General features: G+C 39.1%; 4 protein-coding genes across 13 annotated transcripts in view; 2 read left to right on the forward strand and 2 right to left on the reverse strand.

Annotated features, from left to right (window-relative positions):
* dnm1a (dynamin 1a) overlaps nt 1-3,060 on the reverse strand; it is a 50,573-nt gene extending 47,513 nt beyond the window's left edge. For 3 of the 9 annotated variants that reach the window (XM_041970509.1, XM_041970514.1, XM_041970506.1), the window contains exon 1: nt 2,625-3,057. In XM_041970509.1, coding sequence (XP_041826443.1) covers nt 2,625-2,785 — 161 coding nt within the window. In that variant the 5' untranslated portion in view covers nt 2,786-3,057. Of the gene's footprint in view, nt 1-2,624 lie in introns of all 9 variants that reach the window. The other 6 variants (XM_041970507.1, XM_041970510.1, XM_041970511.1 and 3 more) reach the window with 5 other exon arrangements.
* A 641-nt stretch (nt 3,061-3,701) lies between these two features.
* On the forward strand, nt 3,702-15,810 carry ciz1a (cdkn1a interacting zinc finger protein 1a). The gene is made up of 16 exons (XM_041970515.1): nt 3,702-3,862; nt 4,318-4,544; nt 5,894-6,021; nt 6,182-6,399; nt 9,372-9,492; nt 9,575-9,656; nt 10,422-10,513; nt 10,637-10,692; nt 10,798-10,992; nt 11,113-11,243; nt 11,343-11,433; nt 11,544-11,648; nt 11,772-11,903; nt 12,003-12,081; nt 12,166-12,287; nt 12,926-15,810. The coding sequence occupies exons 2-16, from the start codon at nt 4,390-4,392 to the stop codon at nt 13,460-13,462; spliced, it is 2,244 nt and encodes a 747-aa protein (XP_041826449.1). The 5' UTR covers nt 3,702-3,862; nt 4,318-4,389; the 3' UTR covers nt 13,463-15,810.
* Nucleotides 15,811-16,340: 530 nt separating this feature from the next.
* bbln (bublin coiled coil protein) lies at nt 16,341-17,617 on the reverse strand. 2 transcript variants are annotated; one of them, XM_041970558.1, is made up of 3 exons: nt 17,282-17,617; nt 16,437-16,725; nt 16,341-16,405 (listed from the first exon to the last, which is right to left on the reverse strand). In XM_041970558.1, exons 1-2 carry the CDS (start codon nt 17,358-17,360, stop codon nt 16,445-16,447), a joined length of 360 nt encoding a protein of 119 aa, XP_041826492.1. In that variant the 5' UTR covers nt 17,361-17,617; the 3' UTR covers nt 16,341-16,405; nt 16,437-16,444. The 2 variants fall into 2 exon arrangements, with proteins under 2 accessions (XP_041826492.1, XP_041826491.1); XM_041970557.1 differs by having other exon boundaries at nt 16,341-16,725.
* A 572-nt stretch (nt 17,618-18,189) lies between these two features.
* On the forward strand, nt 18,190-20,262 carry surf2 (surfeit 2). Its single transcript, XM_041970548.1, has 6 exons — nt 18,190-18,386; nt 18,609-18,760; nt 18,868-18,971; nt 19,388-19,573; nt 19,692-19,822; nt 19,907-20,262. Exons 1-6 carry the CDS (start codon nt 18,312-18,314, stop codon nt 19,994-19,996), a joined length of 738 nt encoding a protein of 245 aa, XP_041826482.1. The 5' UTR covers nt 18,190-18,311; the 3' UTR covers nt 19,997-20,262.
* Nucleotides 20,263-21,440: the final 1,178 nt, after the last annotated feature.

The raw sequence follows: 21,440 nt of genomic DNA on the forward strand, positions 1-21,440 counted from the left end.
GCAAGCAGCGGTTGTGCAGTTTGTATTCATTAATGGTCTACTTTTGTGTGAAATACATGTAAGTTAAAGGAAAATACAAACCAAAGCTTGACCTGTGTGAGCAATGGAGTTTTCCACTCTTACATTACCAAGATGGCTGAGCTGAATTCTAATGAAGAGACATGAAAGACAAAGGTCGAACTGGGATGAGAAACATTAATCTTAACAGTAAAAAAACAAAAGAGCAGCTTGCTGAAAGGATGACACAAGACAGGATCAAGACCAGTGAAGGACATACTGCAAAGAACAGACCAATTTTATTAGTGTCCACAGACAATCATTCATGCTATTAGTGTAGCACATCAGCGTGGCCTTTTGATTGTCCTTGATGGTGAGTCACACCTGTCAGACACACAATGCGACAGCAACCGATCAAATCTAATCCACCTGAGTGATGAGGAGTCTTTTGAATCAAACTGAACTTCTTTCAGTCCAGTCTTGAGTTTTATGGTTGCTGGGGCTTTTTCCCCCCACAACTCAAATAAGAACTGCATGAGAATACTGGTTTGATAACTGTCACATTTTGAAAGTGAGACCAACTTCTTTGTTTCCATTTTTCAAGTTATTTGATCCACCATATAAAAAAAATCAGGTGATATAGAGGAATTTTAATGACAGTAAGATGCCCAGAATGACACTCACTGAGAGGCATTAGTGAACGTCTAAAGATGCATGAAAGCAAAGATAAAGACAGAAAAAAGGAGCTTTGTCATGCGTAAACACACACTGTATTGTAAGTGTTCCATTGGCTTAGCTTGATAACACAAATACAATGGGTGACTGAGGGGAGGTGGAAGACTGGAGCAGCAGGAGGACCTGAGCAACGTCACTGCAGCTGGACAGGAGGAGCAAATATAAACACAAATACGCTGCAGGATGCTGCAGCTATCTGTTTTACATAGTAGCAAAGAATGCAGTTTTTACTGGCACAGATGTACAAATCCTCTGCTTGACATGTTCATACAACCTGAAATGACAGATGTAAAAAGATGATGTTTAACTCTGTTTTTATCATATTGCATGTAGCAACTGACTACGTGTTGTTAAACAGGAACAGCAGCCTGTTCACAGGTTTTAAATAATTTATTACAATAATATATGTGGAGAATAAACTTTATGAGATGGCTGCACAAAATGTGATAAATAAATGAAGAGTTTGTAAACAAAAAGAGAAGGCAGGAAAGAAAACAACAATGGACAAAACAACAAAACAGCTAACCCCCCAAAAACATAACAGAATTTCACAAAACATGAATCAGGAAACACAGCAAAATATATAATTTGTGTTATGTTGTCGTGTTTTCTGTCCATTTCTTGCATTTTAAGATGTTTTGTGCTCTCTGTTTTATTGGTGTAGTCTATGGAAGTCTTTCTCCACAGAGCATCATATGAAGATTACAACATGTAAACAGGAGGGCTTTGCCTACTCACAGTTAAGATGGAGATTAGTGGCCATGTGGTGAACTATGGTAGACCTATAAATCTACCTTAGAGTGACCGAAAAGATCTGTTCCAAATCTATAAAGAAAATCACATGTCGAACAGATGGAAGCATCTTTGTCTGTCTAGTGGGAGAAGTGACATTTTGGCATAGAATACCCAGGCCTTTGGGGTAAGTTGGCTTGGAGTCTTAGTATGCATTCACTGTCAGCTTGCTTAAGCAAGAAATACTGCTGAATCACACACTCTGTGGATAGCAAATTAAACAACAATGAAAGTGCAAAAAAGAAATCTCAATATCAAGTGAAAATTGGGATTCAAACACAGTTTTTAGCATCCATGTTGCTCCCTGTATGCAATAAGCTTCACTTCTAGTATTATAAGTGCTGGCAGACAGATGGGTGAGCTGAGCTGGAAGGGCTCAAAGCTCAGGTGGACTCTCGTTGGACTCACTGCAAGGTCACAAACGACTGTAGCATAACAGATCAGATTTGCTCGCGTTTGCTTTGTTTTGTAGCAGGAGCAGCAGTCCTGGCAGACAGAAAAAAGTGCATGCTTGCAAAGCTGTAAGCTCTTCTCAAACAGCAAGCATCATTTTTACACCCTGGACTGTTGAGGATAAAACAGGTTATGGGCAACAAAATGGTAGGCCTGCAACAAAAACAACACAAGCAGCCTGAAACTGTATCTGCTTCACAGGAAGTTACCCTTCACTCTTTCTGATACAAGGTGCTCAGGAAAAAATAGTCTTTGTATCACCAAAGTCATCAGGTTTATCAGCTCAGCGGACTGTTTCCCGACTATTTTCAGTTACCTGAAGCACAGGTGGGTCATTAAATTAAGCATTAAGGTGTTTAACGGAAATCTGTGGTCCCTGAACGCATCTTGCAGGAGTAAACAGATACACTTGACCGGGGATTTATGTAGGCCTCACAAAATAATCTGCTTGCTTGGTTGCTATTGCGGTTAAAGAAAGTATAAAGCAAAAAAAGGTAAATTTGCAATTATTTGGACAGTTTAATTTTTTATTGAAGCATCTAAAGAGGAAATGAACCTGCCTATAAAAGGGATGAATGGGGACTTGGCTGCTTGAGATATGCACCGGAGCACAGCAACATCCACTGCAGCCCGGAAAAGCTACTTACTTCCCAACGAAGTTCTCCAGTACCGAGCTCTTCCCTGCGCTCTGGCCGCCCACCACGGCGATCTGCGGCAGGTCCAGGTTTGCGTTTTGTCCGATGGCAGAGAAAGCATCCTGCATGCGGTTCACCAGAGGAATCAAATCCTCCATCCCCCGGTTCCCCATGTTTGCAGTGCAAGAAGGACTGTCCTTTCCTTGTCAGAACAGACTGGTTTATCTATTTGTCCTCGTCTTCCTCCCTGTGCGCCACACTCGTGCGTTACAGGGCGACTTTTTTTCGCACACGTCGCTTCACTTTTCGGTTTACTCCCTCATTCACGGCGCTTGGTTGGTAAATTAGATCACCACAGAAAGGACTAGGACTCTCTCACACCATATCTCTCCAACACACTTCTCTGAGCACCACAGGGGGGGGAGGAGAATAAGGATGATCTCTTGTATTTTCACCGGAGATCCCTGCAGTACACCAAATTCACCGCTTGATGGCATAAGTTCACAGTTATGTCGGTAAAATTATTCTCTTCCCCGAATCCAAAATCTGGTCTTAGTAGTAGCCTGTTATTGTCCTATTAGAAAATATGCATTTAGATGATTGATGGAGCTGTATATGGAGCCAAATCAAAGTACTCTACACTTAAATGTAAATTTATGAGTTTGGTCTAACATTATGGTTCAATCTAGTACATCAATGTGTCATGGGTATATTATTGTAATGCGTTTTTATGTAGACTATGTGCACTAAATTATTAATTGTATGATGGGTACACACCATAAAGTAATAATATAACGTCATGCATATTTGATTTAAAAAAATTAGCTCAAGGCAGCCTTTGTCTTCATATTTTAATAGGTTATTCAGTATTTCATGGCCCGTGTACTGAAGGTTTATCTAACATTGATGTTCCACTTTAATTACCTGACATTGGCTTGCAGATTGTTGTAGAATATTAATTAAATGAGCTGTGGTAATAGGTCTGATAAATCAACGTGTACATACATTATTTAAAGTCTTATATTTAAAACCCAAGAAAGACTGTTTTTCAGTTCTCTAGACATCCACCAGGGGGCAACGGGCTCCACTGATTTTATCCGAGTCTGGCTTGGGTTTTGCTTAATGCAAGTTGCAGCGTACCTGTGACAGCGAGTAGTTAACTCTGTGCTAAGACTTTTTGTTGGATCAGCAACAAGCGTCGGCGCTTTCCTCCGTGATAACAACATTATCATAACTGCAACAAGCCAGAGGTAAAGTGTAGAAAGTTATCAGGGAAGTGCATATAAGGGAAATAGCTAGCTAGTTGAAAGCTATGCTAAACTAGCCTGTTCAATTCACCAATGGTGGGTTATGTAGCATTAGCTTCGGTCATGCCAAAGCAGTTGTAGCTCTAGTACATTCATTGACTTATTATCGATACATTAATTGTTTAGAATAATATTCTACCCTCTTCTAAAAAAAATATGTATGTTGTTTTGTTTTTTTTTAAATATCTTATTCGTGGAATTTGTCATGTAATGGTACCAAAATAACCTTCGAGTACCCACATTATTGTTAGCATACTTGCTAACATTAGCTAGTTATCATGAAATATGAGAGAGAGCTGTTGTCTCAGGAGGTACGCACTGTTATTAAGTGTGTTTTAACATTAAGTAATTTTGACACACTAGTCACATTAATACGCGAGTGTTTTTTCCCTATACAGAGATCTCATGCTGTAGGTGTCAGACGTCGACACCAAACAATCAGTTTATATCAGAGGATATTGAAGCCCGTGATGTTCAACCCACACATCCATCAGCAGCAGCAGCAACAACAGCTTCACCAGCACCTGCGGCAGCTACAGCAACTTTTCCAACAGCAGCCACCACCTCCTCCTCCACCGCAGCCGCCTCCGGCACATCATGTTGCCCATCACCACCAGACACCGCGGTAAACCCGTTAACTCGACACCGGGGATTATAGGGGGGCCTTCTATGAAAGAAATGTGCTATCTGGTGACGATTGAGCTCTTAGATCTGCCACAACACCTGCCAAAATTATGCTTAATGTTTCAGATATTAAATGCTTTGCAGATGCAGAATGACTGAATTCATATTTTATTTTAGTGTCATACACTTGCGTGACTAAACTAATCTCAGTTACAATTACACAAAATAATGTACTTGTAGTTCAGGATACAGAGTCCGTTGTCTAAGTTTCCAGGCCTTTTCCAAGAATCCTGCCAGACTAAATATTTCATTTTCAAATAACCAACTCTATATATCCCCATCAGTCATCCAGAACAAATCAGGCTTTTTACATTGAATTTTCTTACACATAACAGTTCTGATATCATGATATAAAGGACAATAAAACAATTATTAAGGTAGGCATCCTACCTCTACCTGCAGAGGCAGTACCCCTGCTCTGAGCTGGGCACAGAGAGATCTGTGCTCTTCTTACATTACATTTAACATAGAGTTTTGTAGAGAAATAATTTTTATAGTGGATGTAAATTCATAGTTTGGGCTTATTTAACACCTGCTATTTACATTACTCATTATAAGAGTCAAACAGACTCTGAGATGAGTTATTTTACCTTGTAAATTATTCAGAAATACTGTACATTTGCTGAAGAGAATATTTCCACAACCTCATTTGACCAGGGATATTTGTGAGCTTTATCCCAATTAAAGATTTTCTGAGCCAGTTTAACTTCTGGTAACAAATGAGACTATTCCATAGTCTAATCACTTCTGCCCTTTGCTTCACCATACAGGGTTCCCAGCCCATGTTTCCTTCTAGCGCCTCTCTAGTGGTGTACCTGTGCACTCCATGATGCGGTGTGATGCATTGCTACATGTTTATTATAATTAAATTTTACCATGCTCTGTTACCTTAACTTGATCATTAAAATTGATTTAGCTGCACTTAATATAGAAGACTGCAAGATTTCCAGCTTCAGATCAAAAAGCATAACATTTCTCATGAACACTCATAAGAAAGGAAAACAGTTTCCGGCTGTATTGGTCTTTATCAGAGGTGTCATCGAAATGCTTGAGGAAATGAAAGACTGCATAAGTGATCACATCTGTGAAATGATTACAAAGGCAGCTTGCTTTTCATCTGCAGAGAACATTTGCGTGCATGGTTTTATTTCAAGGAAAGCTGTCATTTTGCTTTCCACCCAACATTTTCAACAGATCATTCCTATGAAAGCTGCATTTCAGCTGCAGATTTCAGTCAGGGAGTGTCTTTTGAAAAATGGGTTTTCTGTCTCTTGTGTATTTTCTGTCCAGAGCCATTCCTGTTGCTCCTCAGACAGCCCCTCCTCCGAGGATGGTTAACCTGTGCCAGGCGACCCAGACGACCATCATCGCACCTAATCCAATGCTGCAGGGGGCTTTACTGATGCAGCAGATGCAGGGTACACACTGAAGTACAGTGTTTTAAAAAAAAATCTAAAAAGAGATAAATGAGTTATAAAAGTAGAAGAACTTAAAATTAACTTTACATAGTCGTTAAAAGCAATACAGGACTGACAGGGCTCACCCATTTGTCTGTTTTCATGCTTTGCTTTCATCCAGGCAATATGCGGGGCTTTGGGATGGGTGGGCAGCAGTTCCGACAGTTCTTCACGGCAGGGACCAGGTCATCCCTGCTTGGGCCAGTTCCCATGGGCATGGCCATCAAGACTCCCATGATGGGGTTTCCAGCTGCTCGACCCTTCCACCCACATGCTCGCTTCTTCAACACAACCACCACCACCTCCACAGCCTCTTCCTCTTCCTCCATCTCTACCACAGTAAATAACAATCACATCATTATTACAACTAATATTTTTAAAGGTTTTCAGTTTAGTTATTATACTTAGCTATATATCAACGTGTAAGATGCCTGGCCATAAATAAAATTGCCACCAAGAAAAGTCACACATTTTAATATTTCAATGGACTGCCTTTAACTTTGTTTACAGCTCGCAGTCGCTGGCATTGGTTTGAGAAGCTTTTGCAATGTCACAAGAATTGTTTCCACCCAGTGTTGCATTAACTTTTCACCAAGATTTTGTAGTGATGTCGGGAAAGTCCGACCACTGCACAAAGCCTTCTCTAGCACATCCCAAATATTCTCAGTGGGGTTCAGGTCTGGACTCTGTGGGGGCCAATCCATGTGTGAAAATGATGTCTTCCTGAATCACTCTTTTCACAATTTGAGCTAGATGAATCCAGGCATTGTCACCTTGGAATATAGTCTTGCCATCAGGGAATAAAAAAAATCCATTGATAACCTGCTCATTCAGTATATTTAGGTAGTCAGCTGAGCTAATTCTTTGTACATATAATGTTGCTGAACGAAGACCTGACCAACAAGAGACGCTGAGATTAAAAAATGGCAGACGGCCTGCCACTCTCGCTACAACAGCAGCATAAACCGCTATAAGAGAATGACACTTGCCTTTCTTCACCGGCAGTTGCCGTTGTACAGCGATATAAGAAAGAACGGCAAGCCTATGTCTGGACAAAGTCACATCCATCTATCCATTGAAACAGATTAACTAACTTCGCTACATCTACAGGTTAAATTCGTTGATCATTCAATCGTAAATTGATTAAACAGCCTGGCTGAGCGGCTATGCTGAGATGGTAAAGTTAAATTAAGCAGAACTTTTGCAATGATGCATTTATTTTTATCATTAGCCTATATTACTATCACATGTTTCCAAAGCACATCACAGTGTTATGAAACTTGCACAGGCATTAGACACTAATGTGAAAAGTCCGCTCCCAGCCCACAGTGGCAAACCGCTGAGACTGTTGAGGAAACGGCAACTACCGCTACAGAAACAGCAACTGCCGTTGTAGCAAGAGCGGCAGGCCGTTTGCAGTTTTTGGATCTCGGTGCTGCTGTGACCAAGTGCAGCAACAACAGGCTTGTACAGTATGCACTAGGCATGATGGCTGTATTAGTCATGGTAAATGGTAAATCAGGAGGCAACATGGGGTTCAGTGTCTTGCCCAAGGACACTTTGGCATGGAGTTAGGTGAAGCCTGGAATTGATCCACCAACTTTCCAGTTCGTCGACCGTTGGGGTTTATCTGCCTCTCTTCTTATCCTGATGCTCCCATCACTCTGGAACAGGGTAAATCTGGACTCATCACACCACATGACCTTCTTCCGTTGCTCCAGAATCTAATATTTATGCTCCCTTACAGAGTGAAGCCTTTTTCTCTGGTTAGCTTCACTGATTAGTGGTTTTCTTATGGCTACACAGCTGTTCAGTCCCAACCCCTTGAGTTCCCTTTTCATTGTGCATATGGAAATGTTCTTACTTTCACTTTTAAACACAGCCCTTTTTGTTTTGTTTTTTTTAAATGATTTCACAAAACAATCATCGATCAGCAATCATGATCATTCAGACGATGGTTCCCCACAATCCTTTCAGTTTTTAATAATGCGTTGGACTGTATTTAACCCAGCTTTAGTAGTTTCTGCAATCTCCGTAGATGATTTCTCTGCTTGATGCATGTCAATTATTTGACCTTTCTGAAACAGACCACGACCACGGGATGCGTCTTTCAACATGGTTGTTAAAGAAATGAGAAGCTACTTATTGCATCAGTTAGGGTTAAATAACTTGTTGCCAGCCCTTGCAGTAATTATCCAGTAAAAGACTCTTACCTTTTTGCTTAGTTAAATCCAGATGGTGACTTAATTTTTTTTGGCCAGGCACTGTATGTGTGACAAATACCTCAAGCTTTAACCTTGGCTGTGTCCGAATGTCCACCCTACTCCCTAACCCCTCGTTCACTACATAGGGCTGCACTACATAGCACACTACATAGTGCACTTATTCTCTTGGCGATTCGGACACGAAGCTGCCTATTTTTTCGTCGCCGCAAACCACGTGACTACCGCCGTCACCACGGCAACCATAACTCGCGTCAAGATGTCAAGAAGTTGTGTGTAAATATTTTTATTTTATTCCTTATGTTGTATTTTATTCTTTGTTTGTTTGCTTATAGGTAATTTCGCGCAGCTCAATTTTTTCGCCTCCTTGCGCCATGTTGAGCTTCTGCCTGCAATGTATTGTGGTCTATATTGACCCGTCTAGTGACCATTGATGCTCACTACTTTTCAAGATGCATTGTGGGTAATTTTGAGTGCCCTACTTTTTTCTCTCTGGACATTCGGACACTCCGACATAATGGCGTGACCCCTATATAGGGCACTATGTAGGGAGTAGGGTGCACATTCAGACACAGCCCTTGTCTTTGGAGATTTGCATAAGTATAAATATGAACCATAATCATTGAAAGAAAATCAGGGTGTTTAACAAAAGAGCGGATGAAGTACAGGTGGATTTCCGCCTTGTTTAAGTGTAAATGAAGGATTGTATCACTCTGAAAAACCAGATCTTTTATTGCTTTAAGCAAATATGCTGCTTCATCCATCCCAGCATCCGTTTTACATATTACTAGACTAAATAGTTTGGCTTTTGCACAATTGTTGAGGAAGCCTTGTAGATTTGATTACAGACTGAGTTTCTGGAATAATTGAGATATTCTTACATTTTTAAATCTTAACTTGCTGAGAAAATGAGAAGATGATCATTTATTATTGCAGCCCTACTTTTGAGTAGGATATTTTATTTATTTTGAGCTCATCAGAAATGTACCTAAGTTTAACCCATCAAGCTGTCACTTCTGGGACAGTTTTCATGCATCCAAAGAAAGATAAAGGTGTATTTACAGTCTTGCTGTCTGTATGTTTGTGCAGGACACTGCAGCTCGCCAGACAGACAGGAAAAGGGACAGTGAGCAGATGGTGGCGGGGAGCACAGACGACCAACCATCAGCAGCTGTTAGTAGCAGCGAAGCTACTGACAAGACTCAAACAGGTAGCTCTGTGATTCACATGTTGACTGTTAAAGATGGGAAATAAATGCAAATGATGACATGCATCATGTTTGCTTTGCACAGATGTTACTGTGGAAGGAGAGGACGGGCAGATCTCTGAGGAGCAACTTGAAGAACCAGTAGTGAAGAAGCAGAGGACAGAAGGGTGGGGAAAAATTAAGAGTTTATTACTAGTAGTTGCATATCTTTTTTTCCCTCAAATAACCATGAATGACAAATAAAAACATTGTAGTGTCAGCAAACGTGGTCAAATTTACATCTTAGTTTTATCTTTTTCCTCCCTGTGTTTTATTAATATATTATTATATGCAGTAATGCAATAAAATAAGTATTTTCAAGTGTTTTGTTTTCACCATCCTAAGAAAACCAGCCTTCTTTTTTTCAGTTATAAGCTTCCCACCACCCTCTCTATAATTTCTTTTCACTAGTGCTCTGTCTTGTCATATAAAGTGATGCTGGTAAAAAGCTGAAGAAGCACACCTTGCTCCCATTCCACTGCTGCTTTTGTTTGTTGCACTGCAGCTGGTTTATTATTGTCAAACTAAGCACAGCACATTGGTCTGTTTGACGTTGGTTCATGGAAAGCCAAATCATTTCCATATCACCAAGGTAACACAACTCTTTAGTCATCTTTGGTTGCCATTACTCAAGTTTAATATCAAATGGCAAAGCTCGCATGCAGCTGTCTCTAGGGAAAGTGTGATGGAGGATGTTATTTTTGTGGATGTGGAGAATTGAAGCAGTTTATGTTTGAATGAAAGCAAAGTAAAGCTTTATGCTGCATTTTCCCCATTACCAGTTTAATTTCTCAAGTACTTAAATTGAAGAAGGCACAATGACAATCTTCCTAAATAAAAAACACTTTCTGATTGAATGTAATTACTCAAGATTTATGGTTTCTTTGTGTCAGGTCAGAGAAATCTACAGAAGAGTGTGTTGATGAGACTGTCACTGATGCTTCTTCAGAGTTCAACCCTAACACAGAGGACACACAGCCTAAAGGTAAAATACACACACCTAGTGACTGCTTTGGAAAATATAAAATTCCAACGTATGTGTGATGTTTTTAGGGTCTATTGGGATTAACTCTTATCTGTAAGTTTCTGTCTTCTGGTCTTCTCCCAGGCTGCAGCATTCAAGAGGATGTTAATAAGGTACTGGAGGAGGCCTGTTTTAATGAGGTAAGAGAAGCCTGTGTATTTTTCTCACCATCAAATGGTGAGAAAAATACACAAAATGATATAATTTAGATGTGAGATGTGACTATTTGCCATTCCTCTCTGTAGGGTTACAGTTCTTTGGCAGCCCAGCTGCCCAGTGAAGATGACCAGCAGGTAAATTTACCAGCAGAGGAAACATCACAGGAAAAAGATGCTCCCGTGGCTTCGCCAGAGAGCCAGGACGATGAGGAGGGAGGTGTAGCGGAGGGCTCAAGCAAGTTCTACTGCTACCTCTGCAGCATCACCTGCCACAACCAGCAAGTAAGTGCAGTTCACATGCGAAGCAGCCTGCAGCCATTTGTGATAAGGGAGTCATTTTATCTGGCTCCGTTCTGTCTTTAATTCTCTCTCCTGTTTTGTTTGTTTTTATTTTTTTGGTAGAACTTCAGGAGTCACATGAACAGTATTGCCCACCAGCAGAGGATGATGGAGATCCAACACATGAGCAACGCCTGCCTGGTTACCCTGCTGCCACGTGTGCAGGAGTCCCTTCAGGGAGCAAGCAAAGATGGGTTGGTTTAAAATATATTTTTTTACCTTTAGTTTTTAACAATATAAAGTGTAATATGTGAGAGATAATCATTTTATTGAATGTTTGTGGTGTTCTGCAGAGAAAAGAAAGACTCAAAGCGTTGGTGTGCCACCTGTCATACCCACTTCACCTGCAGCATCACGGACCACCGTCGCTCAGAGGAGCATAAAGTAATTAGCTGCTTAACAGACCACCAGATTATATAGAATCTAAAAAATGTTAGTAAATGTGTTAAACGGTCTCTTGAATGAGAATCTGCTGTCTGTCATTGTCACTCCAGCTTGCTAGCATAACCGACATCTCTTCCTGTGCTATCTGCAAAAAACGATTCAAGACCTCCCAGAACTTTTTGGAGCACTTGCACTCCCAGGAGCACAGACAGAAGGTGGATGAGATATTTGTTTATATTTTAGTAATCTGCAATTGTTTCCCCATAAGTGAAGACTAAAAAAAAATATTTAGCTTAAAAAGATTTCACGTCAGCAATGTGCTTGTCGCTGTTCACTAGCTCAAAGAAAATGGCTGCGAAGCCTTGGCCAAGCTGACTGCCATAGACACAGATGGTTTTTCCTTAGAAGAAGTGGAGGAGGAGGAAGGAGAGGAGAGGCTGAGAAATGAAGAGGACCCAGGAGACACAGAGGTAATTTGCATATAATTGTTGTCTGTAGTGGGCAAAGTTTGCATTTAATTTCTGCTTCATTTTGAGGTAATCGGCTAAGTACAACTAAAACTATTACAGGATGGCTGGTCCTCCCTCAAAGAAGTGAACATAAATGACTTGACCAGTGATAAACAGTATGACTCCAACACAGTCTATGGTTAGTGCATTTATCACTTTTTTTTAAAACTTTTCTGTGTTTATTTATTTTGTGAAAAATCACATTTGATTCTGTTTTTGACAGGATCCAGCTTTTTGGTTCCAGTTGCAGGTTTCATCTGTAGACTCTGCAACAAGTTTTATCATTTTGAATCTTCTGCCCTGCACACCCACTGCAAATCCCTCAAGCACTTTGAGAACTTCAAGGTGAGTTTTATTTCACTACCAAATGCAGTCCTGGGGTCACCTGATGTGTGGTTACACAACTTCTTTGGTTTTCTCCTTTTCCTCTGTTGTGAGCACGCTGTAGTAGCAGGTGAGCTCAATATATTGATGAGGGATGAGTGTGTATGCTGGATGAAGCTGAAGGCTCTTTTAGCTCTCTCTTCCACCCTAGATCTACGGTTCACTTTCAGTTCAACCTTGTTTATTAAGTAATACAAAGGGATTTTTTTTAAGTGTTGGTCCAAGTTTGGGGGGTGACTGACTTTGTTTGACCCCCCTCCCCATTTTTTTTCCTTATACATCATTGATTCTGGCATTGCCACAGCATTCTCATCTCAGAGGAAACCAAACAAGTTGCACAATAACGTAAAGCAACTACCACTGTATCAGGCAATCCCAAGGTCATGATTTAAATTTTAACAATTACAGGATTTCCAGTAATTGTCTGTGCTACAAAATATTATATATAACATATAATATTATTAAAATGTTCTTATTCAACTCAAAGAATAAATCTCTATAATTCTATATGATGTTTCTGGTCAGTTTTGTTTTTTAAGAGGCTTTTTGATTGAATAAATCTTATGTTCATTCTGTGTTTTGGGGTTTCTGTTTCTCAGAGATACAGCACATTGGTGAGTCAGAAAGATGAAGCTGTTCAATCCTCCAGGAAATCCATCTTAGCTGCAGATAACTTTGATCTTGTGACAGAAACCTCCACAGACTGCTCAGATAAAGAGTTGCTTTCTGCTGACACAAGCGTAGCTGCTAACCTAGGCTCCATGCAGCCCATTATTACAGTCAGCCGACTGAAAATGCAGAAAGAAAACCAGTTGCAACAGAAAGAAGCAGAAACTGACTCAACTTCACAGGACTTGACTGTCTCAGCAACCAGCACTGACAACTTAGACCAAGACCTCATCCTTAATGAGGAAGAAGACGACACGTCCCAGGCACCTTCAGCTCAGGAGAGTACTGCTGAGCAGCCTGCTGGCAGCAGAGAGGAGGCAGTCCTAGAACCAGAAGCTGCTAATGATGAGTCTATGGAGGAAGAGGAGGAGAAGGAATCTCCTGCAGGCACACGGAAAAATAACGGCACAGGGAAGGCAAAAACCACAGCCAAGCGCAGGTCAGGCAGAGCCATGAACAGACGCTGAGTCAAAGGCACGACTTGGAAAGGAAACGACATCATGATATGGGACAATAAGACAGGTTGTGTAAAGAGGTGCTTTCATGAAAATGAGACCAAGAAGTTAGAAGCCCATCCTCTCTCCATGCTGGAAGGTCAGAGATAAGCACACACCAACAAATATATAAGACTAGCTGCTAAATCAGTAAAACAGAACTTCGCATAAAAAATTTTCTCCCAGGGTGGAAAATTGACAACTGTGGGTCCAGCTTTTTATTTCGGCTCACGTAGGCAATAATTTCTATATGTGGAGGTTGTCTTTTATCTTGACAGATTACAGCAACTTAAATGAGATCATTAGAAAGTGTGTCCATTTAATTCAAAACAGCTAGTTTTTTTTTCACCCAGATTACAAGTAACCCTTTTTATACTTTTAAACTAGGAGAACAGAGAGGCATTGAGCGAGGACCCAGTTCCACATCACATCTAAGCAGGATATGAGCATTCAGTGTGTTTTAACCTCATCAGGAGTTTGTACAAAGATGAAAACAGAATTGTAGTTAAATTACTTTTTAAACTCTCGCATATCAGGACAAACCTTATATTTGAAATAAATTTGTTTTCTAGTTTCGTGGCATTGACAATATTCTTCAAAAGTCAGTCAGAGATGTTAAAGTCACCAGTGTAGCTGCAGATTCACGTCAGTTACTACGGAAACTACACTACAACAGCTGTGTGGAGGCAGGATGTTTGATTTTAAGTAGCAGGAAGCTAAATTGGATTCTAATATAAGTTTCATATAGTATGATTTTTTTTTTAGCTTTTGATGAAGAAATAATGGCATTCTTAGTTATTGTTAGGATTGTGGTATTTTAATTGACCTGGTTTAAAAAACTGTCCATAATTTACAACTGCTTGTCTGTTTTCTGTTAATTTTCCACCCTGCTGCCCTTAAATCAGGAATGAGAGCTCAGTGTCAGCTTTTGATGCTTCAAGTTAGTGTAATGATTGTTAAATCCCCTGCAACTGTAGAAGATGTAGTGATGCTGAAGTGGAAACATTTTCCATATTGCTAACCCACGTAGCAAATACTTGCTGCAAGCTGAAACGTAGAATGTAACCAGATTGTCTGATCAGGGCACAGCTGTTTTAAAAAGAGTTAAAATTGTTCATTGTTTGAGTATTGAGAATTTTTTAAATCTGATCATGGCTAGATTTAGGCCATTTTATGGTAATATTTGTTGGCATCTTGGGTTCAGGTTAATGTAGTGTCCGGGATTTTAAAAAAAAAAAAAAAAAAAAAAAACTTCTCGATGAAATAGCCCACACATGCTTATTGGCTTTCTGTCTGCTATTAAGAGGGGAAAGGAGCTGAATATAGAGCCCTCAATGTTTGTAGAAGGCACTATTAATGCTGAAATGTAAAGGGAGCTTTTAACAAGGTCAACAGCAGCAGATGGCTTCATCAGCATACCAGGAAATAAAGGTTACTCCTACCAGTTAGGCTCACAATTAAAATTATGAACAGCTGCATCTCAACTGTTTTACATTTCAGTGGTTTTCAGGAAAAACAGGTTTTTGCTCCTTTAGTTCTCAGAATTCATAAAAAAAAAAGTACCCAAGCTGAATAGCTAATGTTGGAGGCACAGTCACATCTGATGTCCTTTACCACAGGCATTTTTAAAATGTGCCTACATTTGGGTATTAAAACAAGTTTTGTTTGACATGAACTGTTTCTATAAGCATTCACAGCGCAATATTGTTATTGCTAGTTGGTGCGTTTTTGACTCCAGTTTCCTTTTGTTTGCTTTATTTTCTCACATTAAAGATTTCTCTACACTAGACAGAATTCATGAGGAAAATTCATGTGTGTGTAGGTATGTATTGTAGCAAACTGATACCGTTTCTGATTTGAAACACCTGTTACATTTAGATATAGTGTCTTTTTAAGTTCTCACGACGCATGAATAAGGATGTTAGTTTCTTCTTCATGACTAGTAAGCTGTTCCGGAAACATTTCATCTTCTGTATTAGTCAAAGACATTTAAAACTACAAAAGACCCACATGTAGCAACCTTTGTAGTCATGGCAGCGAGTGTGGCGGCTGTCACATGTTTAGTATCGCTTCATTTCAGAAGGTACAAGACATGATATGATTTATGCTCCTCAAGCTCTGAAACTGGATGAAGCAGGAGAGAAACGACATGTAGAGGAAAATTTCAAAGCTGTACGTTTCTTATTGTATTTTTATTCAGCATCGGATAAATTGAGATGAACAACCAGGTGATGTTTTCTAACTGCTGGAAGTTTAATGTATTTTTGGATGTTTTCTGTTTGGGAGTAATATTAATTTATATTAAAATGTCTGACAATTCACATTTGTTTTTGTTTTCTTTTATTATGATCATGGTTTACGTCTGACATAAAGACAGTTCAAACTTTGAAACTTATCTAACACAATCAAGAGGACAGGATAATTGGAATTGCCTTTGTTAATGCAAATCAGAAATTACTATATACAGACAAACATGGAATGTTGACGTTTTATCCTTTGAGACCATACATACAATAATTTAACACACCACAAATTTTTAAACCACTTGATTTTTCTTTAAACATTGCTTAATAAATTACTGAGGATCTTTCGATGACCTTTTTCAAAAATATTATATTCTAGGAGTACACATCTTTTTACAATGCTTCTCGTTTGACTTGTTTGCAACGATCACAACTTGTCTGAAAAAGTCACTGAATTCTAATCTGCCCAGGAAATAAACACTACGGTGTCAGAGTTCACCAAAGGAGAAAAAACTGGACTGAGTTCAGAAGAGATGTAAAACTAAACTGCCAGGTACACGTCTGCTGATGTGAGCGTAAAATTCACAGCACAGCCATGGACAATCAAGATCGTGGGGTGACTAGTCCCAACAGGGATCAGGAGTTGAGTCTCCTTTCATTAAAAATTTTCTACCTGCTTTTTTTTTTATTGTTTTTTACAAACTCTCCAGATCTAAACACCACTGTCACTCATTTGTGAGCCTCCATTTTCCTTATTTAGGCGTTCCTCGCTTGGTGAGGACTTCTCTTCCTCTTTCGCAGGACTAAGCACCTCTAGGGAATGATGTTCCTCCTGGGTTGAGGAGCCAAGCAGCTGAGCCCTGAATTCTTGGCGGGCTTGCCGATTTGACTCCAAAAGGTCATGCAGTTTGCCATTAAGTGCGTCGTTACGCTCTTCCAGGTCATCCAGATATGAGTTGATCTGATCCAGCATGGAGTTAATGGCAGCATACTCTGTAGATAAGCCACAGGTTATTTCACAGAAAAGAAATAAAAGAATATGGTTTTAAAACTAAAAGACAATGTGATGGTAGTATGTACAGTTTGAATAATTCTGTTAAAACTGTCATTTCCAACATCTTTTGAGTCTCAGGAAGTATATGATTTAAAGAAAATATGCTATATTTAGTTTTAGGCGTTTTTGTTTTATTTTTTAAACTTTTGCTTTTGCTCAGATGAGCAAATCTAGACTAATGCTAGTATTTAAAGCTGTTTACATGTTTCAGTAGCTTAGTTCTACAATATCAGAATCTTCATTAAAGCAGCCTGCATGGATTGACCCACTATCTCAAAGTCACGGTCACCTTTTATCAGACCATGGTTCAAGGCTCTAATTTAGCTGTATTGTACTTTGTATCATGCTTAATTTAGCTGTCGTTATGTTTCTAAGTTTTAACTTGGAGAAGACACCTTTTTAATCACGAGATCTGCACACTGGATTTAGCTTAAAGCTCATTCATTCTCGTCTAATATGTAATAGCATAGATTCTAATAAATGTGAACCCATTACCCTCTTCGCCAAATTCATCTTCGTCGTTGATAATACCATCATCTGTAGAGATGGTTGGATCTCCATTTGGTCCAGACATTATTTAAGATTTCTGATGACTTTGATACAAAAGAGTTAGCTAGCGCTGCTGTTGTAATCTTTAGCTAGCAGAAAGCTAACTGGCATTAGTAATGTCCCTAACAGCTTAATTAATAACGAGACTGCTTCCTAATGTCTATAGTAATATTGTTTTCAGATTCTTACATAGTTTTAAACAAAAGACCTCAGTTTGGGTCCGTTAGCTACATTAATATCTGGAGTTAATATATTTTGTTTACGGAACAAATGGATTGTGGGGGGGATTTATAGGATCTTGGTTTAAAGGAGGATGGCTCACTCATTGTAAATAGTTAAAACTCTGTTTTATTCAATGCCGGAAAAGATTTGAGAAGCTGTTTTAGGTAAGACTTTTTAGTGAATATTTTAAAAAATAAATGTAATTATTATATTTTTTAATTAGTGCAGTTTTCTCATTTAATTCAAACACTACTGCAACTTCTTTTTTACAGTACGATTATGGTTTAACAAAATATATACAGAGTGAATCCTCTTACTTTTAATGCTCTCAGACTTTGAGGCGTCAGAGTCAGCTGACTGCCGGCTGTCAGCGCCTGACTTAATGTTTGTTTATTTTTATGCTGTGGCCCATGAATCGATTGTTTTTAACAAAGTAGTGTCTATGACACGGTGTCAGATTTGTTGCGTGCAATTTTAATTTAATTTAGTTTCGCATGACAGCTTATGTCAACTTTTTTTTCTGCTACCACTACTAAGAAGGCACATTTCTTATGTTGTTATTCTGATGTTTAATCAACAGACAGAATAAAGATGGATAGTAAAGCTAAAGTTTTAAGTTTTACATCCTTGCTTTCATAGGTTAAATCCTGCAAGAGAGTCTGCGCAGAGACCACATGTAGTCAGCTTCCTGTTGGGGAGGTGGCTTGATTAGTACGCTAAATAATCTGTTCTTGAGGGGGTATTTTTTTTAGACATGGAAGAACTACCTGCGGATCTCAGAGCATTTCTTATTAATCACCCTTTTCTACAGGTTACAGGTGGCAAAAAGGTCAGCCAGCAAGCTACATCATATCGCACGACTACACGTGCACTCACACAACGTGATGCTAGCATTGTGCTAACTTAGTCTCTAGTCAGTTACTATGAGTCAAGTGTGGATGGGTGTGTTGACCAAAAATAAATATCACTAAAAGATCATCGTTTTATTGCAATACTAAATTAATGCCACAAAATCCACAACCCACATCCGTAGTTTTCTATTTGCTTTCAGATTAAATGCACTCTGAATGGCCACGAGTTTCCTTGCAACCTGGCGGAGCTGCAGAACTTTACCCAAGGAAAGAAGTATGAGAAACTGAGTGCTGCAGCAGAGTTCAACTACAGCCAATATGAGCCACACATTGTGCAAAGCACAAAGCAACCGTAAGGAAACCTTTGATGACCTTCAGTGTTTGTGCATCTTGTCCTTTTTTGCAAGGCCAACATTAAAGTAACGTTACTGCTATTGTGTAATGTTCTTTGTCTTATAGCAATCAGCTCTTCTGTAAACTGACCCTCAGGCATCTCAATCGGCAGCCACATCATGTCTTAAGACACATCAATGGAAAACGTTTCAAGAAAGCCCTTTCTAAATGTCAGTGCATCTCTTGTCTATATGTATGAGATTTAGTCACTGATATAAAGGGATGTTGTGCAAATCTTCAGCCAGCTCACACGTTTTTGGATTGCTACTTGTCATTTAGGAAGGAAATCAAGGTTATCTGATGTATCAGTTGATTTATGTGGTATTTTTTGCCGAATGCATTTTTTTTTTAAATCTGTTCTTACATGCTTTGGACATTTTCTTGTGCATGCAAATATCTAAGGTAACTTAAGTTTGAATTTTACACAGATAGATGCCAGTAACTGTAGCTTATTAATCACTTAAATAAGACAAACTGACATTGTAAGAGCAAGACAGCCTTCTATGAGTTCACCAAAGATATTAATTATTGGTGAATTAACATTGTCAACTAGATAACTGACATTTCTGCCTAATCTCTCCTTTAGATGAGGAATGTTTGCAGCAGGGAATTGACTTTGTTCCGGACAGACTGAAACAGAAAAGACCAAAATACACTGAGGAGGAAATCAGTCGAGGGAAGGCCTCTAAACATTCAAACAGCACATGGGAACCCTCTTCCAGCGACGAAGAACATAGTGACTCAGAAGACAGCATGAGTGACCTCTACCCATGTCAGTATATCTATTACTATAGCCCAATAAAAAAGAACACCAGTAAATTTAACTTTCTTTTGTATTTGAGTGCAGACATACAGAACTATGGGTCAGTCACACTTATGCTTTTCCACAGCATCTATGTTCACTTTAAAGAATTCAGGGAAAGAAAGCATGGAGGGTAAGGAAGATGAGGAGGATGACTTCCAGACAGATGAGGATGAAGAAATGGAGGTGGACAAGCAGGTCATGCAAAAACGCAAAAAGGTATGTAAAAGCAGTTTTGTTATCTGAAGTTTGAGGCGCATACTTTCCTTGACAGACGTTTGTGTTCATTTTTATCTCCTTCAGGTACAGGGTGGTGGATTTCAGAAGAAATTTAGAAACAATCGTTGTAAATCCGGACGCAAGAAAGGTGGAAAAGTTCAAAATGGAAAGTAAAATGTAAAATAAAACTGCACTTTTACACCTGATTAACTGTCAAGAGGCAACATTAGCATCCAGTTTGGAGTGTCGATCCTACATCTGAACAGCCTGATGTCTGAACATGCATTACCAATGTTTTTGGTAAATGTTTCCAGTTTTCCAAGTCATGATATTTCACAGAAGTCTGTGTGTGTGTGTGTAGGAGGAGGGAGAGGGGTTGAGTGTTATATATGATTTTCAGCCAAGTTCACTTGTATAAAAATATAATTTTGTTGGATTTGCATACATTGTCGTTTTTTCTTTTTGATTAATAGAGCCCTCACCTTTTGTAATTTTGCTCATTTAATCCACAAAATGTTTTACTTAAAATTTTACCTGATTAAAAATGACAAATGTTTAACTTGGAATATTTAAAAATGGGCAGAAAACAGCTTTTTTATGACTGCAAGAAGCCTTGATCCAGCAAATAGTCCCTCAGTTATCAAGTGTTTTCACCAATGATTTCCATATAAACCAAGTACCATTGTGAATTCATGTGAGTATTCCAACAGGTTGCAGCAATAATTTTTCATCTTAATGTAAAACTTCCACTGATTAAGTTTTTTTTCTAAACTTATCAATTACCTTTGCTAAAGTGGAGGTTGTGTATTCAGCAGCGTTGGTTTGTCTGTCCTTCTGTTAGCACTGTAACTCAAAAAGTTACCCACAGATTATGATGACATATTTAAGAAATCTCAGAAATGGAATAAGTGATTAGATGTTGGGGTAATCTAGATAATCTGATCTAGGATTTTTTAAGTAGTATGGGGAGATTGGGATAATTTTGCCATTAGAGCTTCTAACCAAAAATGAAAGCCCACAATCATTGGCAAAACAAAACTAAATAAAAATACAATGACTTGGTGGATGTCTGCACTATGAGTGCTTCTAGTTTTGTTTGATTCCACGAAAGAGATCATTCTCAGTCATCTTTTATCATTTTTTTACACTTCAACAAAGGGTGCTGCAGATTTTCAGTGTCAGCTTTTGGATGTTTTGGCCCCACACTGCACTGAACTTCACCAATCTTCCCACTATGCTTTTGAGAATCTGATCTAAACAAATGTCTCAAAGATGTAGAGGATCCACAACTGTAAGTGTCCTGCAAAGGACAAAACCTGGTCCATTTAATCATGAATAAATACAATAGCAGTCAGTGGTTTGACTGGTGTGTCTTGGCTGACAGTGTATATAAAACTATACAAGAGAGAGCAAGGAAGAGATTAAACCAATCTGTTCTGGTGGCCTATTGTGTCCATTGTTGTCCTGAAACTCTATACTGATGTGCTTTTCATTTTTAACTGATCTGATGACACTATATGCAGTGTTGTATTTAAAGCAGTTCGTACATTTCATTTTACCACAAGAGGCTAGTGTGTTATTTGACATTTTGAGTCTGATGAGACAGTTTTTCAGTAAA

This window comes from Melanotaenia boesemani, chromosome 19 (genome assembly GCF_017639745.1).
Source record: "Melanotaenia boesemani isolate fMelBoe1 chromosome 19, fMelBoe1.pri, whole genome shotgun sequence".
In the NCBI taxonomy this organism is placed as follows: Eukaryota; Metazoa; Chordata; class Actinopteri; order Atheriniformes; family Melanotaeniidae; genus Melanotaenia; species Melanotaenia boesemani.

What these genes read in the sequence shown, in the direction of transcription:
- bbln (XM_041970558.1), bottom strand. Translation starts at nt 17,360, where the DNA reads ATGTCTGGACCAAATGGAGATCCAACCATCTCTACAGATGATGGTATT. An exon ending in AGATGAATTTGGCGAAGAGG is followed by an intron (nt 16,726 to 17,281) that starts GTAATGGGTTCA and finishes GCTTATCTACAG; the next exon opens with AGTATGCTGCCATTAACTCC.
- surf2 (XM_041970548.1), top strand. Translation starts at nt 18,312, where the DNA reads ATGGAAGAACTACCTGCGGATCTCAGAGCATTTCTTATTAATCACCCT. An exon ending in CATGAGTGACCTCTACCCAT is followed by an intron (nt 19,574 to 19,691) that starts GTCAGTATATCT and finishes GCTTTTCCACAG; the next exon opens with CATCTATGTTCACTTTAAAG. An exon ending in TCATGCAAAAACGCAAAAAG is followed by an intron (nt 19,823 to 19,906) that starts GTATGTAAAAGC and finishes TATCTCCTTCAG; the next exon opens with GTACAGGGTGGTGGATTTCA.
- ciz1a (XM_041970515.1), top strand. Translation starts at nt 4,390, where the DNA reads ATGTTCAACCCACACATCCATCAGCAGCAGCAGCAACAACAGCTTCAC. An exon ending in CTTCCTCCATCTCTACCACA is followed by an intron (nt 6,400 to 9,371) that starts GTAAATAACAAT and finishes ATGTTTGTGCAG; the next exon opens with GACACTGCAGCTCGCCAGAC. An exon ending in AAGAAGCAGAGGACAGAAGG is followed by an intron (nt 9,657 to 10,421) that starts GTGGGGAAAAAT and finishes TCTTTGTGTCAG; the next exon opens with GTCAGAGAAATCTACAGAAG.